Here is a 5,418-nt window from a genome sequence, read left to right as displayed (position 1 = left end):
GGACGGAAGAGAAGATGGAGGAAGAGAGATACATCTAGGAGGTAACGCCAATGAAGGAAGAGTGGAACAGGACATGGTACTGGACACTAACTGGTATCACACAGACCCACGGGTTAACAGTAGCTTCTCCAGCCTGTCCAGTGGCTCTTTGAGTGCTGCCTTGGAGGAAAGCGGTGTCGCAGCCAGGGAAGAGGACCCAGCCAAGGCCTCCTCTCGTGTGGACGCCCTGCGTGAGGACAGCCCCTCTCGCCGGTCCAAACAGCCGACTCGGGGGATTGCCACACTTGATGTCCACCATCCATTCCTCCTGGAGGTCACAGCTCCCTCTCCACAGCGCCAGAGAGAGGGCGCCGCCGGCAGCACGGCCTCCGCACCCGTACGCCCCACCAACCTGAGTTACCGTAGCAACGATAGCTCGTGTCTTTGCTTCGCCGAGCTTTCCCAAGGCAGCTACCTCCCTAGCCCCCCCGAGGCCACCAGCGACGAGGAGGAGACGGAGGAAGTTGAGGATGACGATGATGACGAGGAACTGAGACGGCTCTCTAAGATACCCAGTCAGATAGACCTGCGCCTCATCGACAAGATCTGCGCCCGGTCTAACAAAACTGCTTCCAACAACAAGTTAGACATCCCCAGGATCATCCCCAACCTCACCTCCTGTGAAAAGAGGACTGTTTGTAGCTCCGCCCACAAAGGGGAGGAGCGTCTATCAATTCACTCTGGAGATTCCGAGCCTTTCCTAACGCCGTCCCCTAATCCTCCTCCTCCTATTGCTAGGGAAAGTGCTTCGGAGTCAGATGATGAGTTCTTCGATGCCCAGGAGAGGTTCACTCCTCCAGTTCCTTCTGATGGTACAGGTGGGTTGTTGACATGACCTTCACTGACAGACTAACTGTTTAAATGTGTTAAAGTTTGATTTCTGTCACCCTATTAACATCTCTCTCTCTCTCTCTCTCTCTCTCTCTCTCTCTCTCTCTCTCTCTCTCTCTCTCTCTCTCTCTCTCTCTCTCTCTCTCTCTCTCTCTCTCTCTCTCTCTCTCTCTCTCTCTCTCTCTCTCTCTCTCTCTCTCTCTCTCTCTCTCTCTCTCTCTCTCTCTCTCTCTCTCTCTCTCTCTCTCTCTCTCTCTCTCTCTCTCTCTCTCTCTCTCTCAGAAAACAGTTTGGATGCAGCTGACAATAAGAGGCACAGTAAACGCTGGACTGGCACAGGGAACGGACTGCCAGTGGTACCAGAGATGGAACCTCCCTCACCCCTCAAAAAGAAGCACTCCTCCCCTGACGACAAGAAACAGCAGGAGACCCAACGAGACCCAAAGCCCCACTCAAACCGGGCTTCCACTCAGAGGGTTGATGCCAAGACCAAGCCTCCACCATTGGCCCCCAAGCCCCAGCTACCCATAAAACCTGAACTGGCCCCCAAGCCCCAGGTGGGCCCCCAGAGGTCTCCCCAGCGCGGCGGTCCATACTCCCATTGTAACGGAGATGCTGGTGGGGGCCATGCGGGCCTGCTGGAGGTAGACACCATGGAACCAGACACTATGGAGTTTAAATCAGTCACCTCGGGAGCGGGGGGGCCACCACTCGCCTCCCCCCTCATCACGGCGGTACGGAAGAGCCAGCAACCCCCTGCCGGTCCACAGGGTGTGGAGAACGGGCCTAAGATAGAGAACAGTTCTAAGCAAGAGAACGGTTCTAAGAACGGGACTCATCACGTGCTTCCTAAGGACCGTGTTCTGGTCACTGCTGACAACAGGAGAGCTGATGTTGAAACTAAAACAAACAGGGTTACCCTGCTGAAGGGAGAGGTCAGAACGGGGGTTGGGGTGGACCTCCCGAAAAAGCTGCCAAGCCTGTCCCCCATTCCACATTCTGCTTCAGGAGATGAGATCAGGTTGAGCCTGGCCACCCCTCCACCAGTCTCTCCCAAACCCTCTCCTCCATCTCTACATCCCCTATCAGTCCTCCCCATCCCGGTCTCACCAAATGAGAAAGAGGGGACGTGTCCGCCGAGCGGCCTCCACCTCTGGGTTAGTTGCAACGGGAGCAATCAGACCGGGAGGAGGGTCTCTCTGAGTCACGAGAACTTGTCGCCCAAAAATACAGACGCCCCCCTCAGCCTGACCACCTCCCTCACCACCTCCTCTAAAGGGACAGCGGGAGACCCAGAGAGCACAGGAAGGTCAGGGTCAGACCTGAGGGTCAGTTCTTCCAGCCTGGGGGGCCGTCTGCCTACCTCAGCCCTGAGAGGGAGGATCCAGGCCCTGCCCTGGTACATGACCCGCTCGCAGGAGATCCTGGGCACCCTGGACCACTCTTCCACCAGCTCCGTCAACGAGGATGTCACGTCTGGGTACGGCTCCGGTCTGTCAGTCAGCGGAGCCTCTGAGGTCAGCAAGGTCACTGCCCAGGCACCAGTTGGTGAGACTGCAGGGGGAAAAGGGAAGAAGGAAGTGGAGGATGGAGCCGAGGTTGTCATAGCAACCATCAAAGAGTTCCAGGAAGTGACTCCGCGTGCGAAGGAGGCCAATGGGAATAGCGGGTCGCACCTCAACCTGACCCTGAGAGAAAACGCCGCACACGTCTCAGAACCCTACGGATTCCTGGGGTCCTGCAAGTCGGAGCAGCCTCAGTCCAGACCCCACTCAGAGGTGGGGTTAGGGGGCGGTTCAGGCCCGCCCCTAGAGGGGGACTCTCTGGAGCACACCCCTCCCCCGGCCCACCGTGAGGCGTGCGGCTGCCGCACCGTCTACGCCAACTGCTTCAGCGGTGACGTGGAGGACGGCTGTGGCTTCGACGAGGAGCTCACCATCTACGAGTTCTCCAAACGCACGCGCCCCAAACCAGCCCATTCTACACCCCTGGCCTCCCCCACCTCCCCCATCCCCTCCCCCGTCATCCTGTCCCTGCTGAGAGACACCCCTCGCCCCCTCTCCACCCTCTCCACCACCTCCTCAGAGCTCAGCCCACTCCTGTCCCGCCCTGTCTCCCCCACGCCCCCCATCGGCTCCCTGCGTTCCCTCACCAACAAGCACTATGGGGGGCTAAAAGGGGGCTTCGTCTCCCTGAGACAGGACATCAATCAGCTCCTACTGGTCCTGGCTGGGCCACCACCATCATCAGAACCCTCCAAAACAGATCAGGATGAGGGTGGAGAAGGGGGACCCAACCCAACCCAAGAAGAGGGTCCAACCGCGTGCTGTGGAGGTGCAAGTCCTCCGCCCATGACGGAGCCTGAGAGGAATTTACTCCAGGCGGAGGCACGGCGGTGGCAACAGGGTGCCAACGTGCCACGCGTGTGGGCTGGGCTCCAGAGGAGGCACTTCGTTCCTTATCCAACAGTTTCAGTGCCCTGGTGCAGCTCTCCGCAGCCTGCCTGAGAACACACCCCTGTCCTGGATGTGACGTCTGCCGCAACGGGGGTCAGATCCAGAGCACTGATGATGATGGGGGCCAGGAGGAGGCTCTGGACAAGCTGAAGGAGATCGTAGGGCTGTACAGGGAGTTTGTTGGGGCTGTGGAGACTGCTGGAGCCGGTTCTGGGTCCAGCAGTGGGACGGGGTCTGGGGATGGACACGGAGAGGGCGAAGGGGTGAGGCTACTGGCCAAACGGTGCACGGTGCTCATCTCTTCCGTCTTTTCGCTAACACAGCTATTCAGGACGCACTCGCCGGACTTGCCAGGTCACACGCCTCTCAACTTTTGACCTCTGAACTTTTAAAACTCCTTCTCGCTACCAGGTCTAAGGTGATGCAGTACAGTACATACACACCTGTACAGTAAGTGCCATGCACACACACACACACACACACACACACACACACACACACACACACACACACACACACACACACACACACACACACACACACACACACACACACACACACACACACACACACACACACATAAATTATGAAAATAACCTCTTCCACTGACTGCCATTACTGCTAGGTCTCCTGATGGACTCATCTGGACTATGCATTTGTACATAGGTATTTTATAACTAACTATCTATCTTCTTATTGTATACTGTATGTATGAATTATGTATGATCGTATTTATGTATGTATTCATTTCTATGACTGTTTGCGCCATGGTCCTTGCTGGTGTAAGACCTTATTGATGTTGTAGTTTCTTCTACCTCCCTCCACCTTCTGTTTCTCCTCTGGGCTGGTGTCTGCTTTAGCTGCTTCAATGATTCTTCCTCCTCTGGGCTGGTGTCTGCTTTAGCTGCTTCAATGATTCTTCCTCCTCTGGGCTGGTGTCTGCTTTAGCTGCTTCAATGATTCTTCCTCCTCTGGGCTGGTGTCTGCTTTAGCTGCTTCAATGATTCTTCCTCCTCTGGGCTGGTGTCTGCTTTAGCTGCTTCAATGATTCTTCCTCCTCTGGGCTGGTGTCTGCTTTAGCTGCTTCAATGATTCTTCCTCCTCTGGGCTGGTGTCTGCTTTAGCTGCTTCAATGATTCTTCCTCCTCTGGGCTGGTGTCTGCTTTAGCTGCTTCAATGATTCTTCGGATCCAGTTAAAGGTGCAATCTGTAACTTATATGTTTCTATTGGGAACTCTAGGAAAAAGTTCAACTAGCATGTTATGTTAAATAGTAAAACACAACACAAACTTTTACATTCGCGAAGACCCACCCCTTCCGTTTACAATCAAATGAAAGGGGAGCACTATTGGCCGTAAAATAAATAAACAGATTGCACCTTTAAGAAGAGAAATGAACCATGTGAAAGCTATCTATTTCTGTTCCATTCCTGGCTCCTGACTGACTACTTGTGTGCGAATGCTTGAATGGAGAAAACACTCAATAACCCAAACGCTTATATGCAGTAATTATACAGTATATCAACTTTGAATCCAAAGGATACATATATTTTTCTGGGGTGCATTGCGTGGATGGGGGAATAGTGGCAAGGATATTCATTTGGTATTTTGTAAAAAGGTTTTGACACGGCACAAGGAAGGCTGACTGTTAAAACCTACTAAATGTAGCATTGATCCAAAGGCATTTAACACTGATCCACAATTTGTACTATTTTACTACTTGCCCATGTTTAGCTCTGCAGACAGGCGGACTGACTGATTCGGTTTGTACCAGACCCGTAGATAGATATACATCTATGTTTGTGTTAGTTTGAGTCTATCTGTCCTTCCTTGGTTTAATGCTATGCAAACATAACCACTACTTCCCTGTTCTCCCACATATCATTCTCTGTTACATTTGTGTTAACATTAAAGACAAGAATACCTGCATATGTTTTATAGTCTTTGTTCCTGGAAATACAGAGAGGGCTTCCATGTATTATACTGGAGTGTCTGGACTATGATTACGGGTATGTTCAGGATTGCAATGTTATGCAACATTGCACGTAATCGGATGCAACATATCTCAGCAGTGGCTTCTAACCTGATGTGTT

At 53.2% G+C, this 5,418-nt stretch overlaps 1 protein-coding gene across 3 annotated transcripts in view; it reads left to right on the top strand.

Moving 5' to 3' along the window:
- The window catches only part of LOC118371377 (uncharacterized), a 48,487-nt gene extending 44,589 nt beyond the window's left edge, over positions 1 to 3,898 (top strand). For all 3 annotated transcript variants that reach the window (XM_052488281.1, XM_052488279.1, XM_052488280.1), the window contains exons 16-17: positions 1 to 857; positions 1,153 to 3,898. The exon at positions 1 to 857 is cut by the window's left edge and continues 247 nt beyond it. In XM_052488281.1, the coding sequence (XP_052344241.1) occupies positions 1 to 857; positions 1,153 to 3,377 (3,082 nt within the window). In that variant the 3' untranslated portion in view covers positions 3,378 to 3,898. The remainder of the gene's footprint in view (positions 858 to 1,152) is intronic.
- Positions 3,899 to 5,418: the final 1,520 nt, after the last annotated feature.

This window comes from Oncorhynchus keta, chromosome 30 (assembly GCF_023373465.1).
Source record: "Oncorhynchus keta strain PuntledgeMale-10-30-2019 chromosome 30, Oket_V2, whole genome shotgun sequence".
In the NCBI taxonomy this organism is placed as follows: Eukaryota; Metazoa; Chordata; class Actinopteri; order Salmoniformes; family Salmonidae; genus Oncorhynchus; species Oncorhynchus keta.
This window is presented reverse-complemented; position numbering and strand designations above follow the sequence as displayed.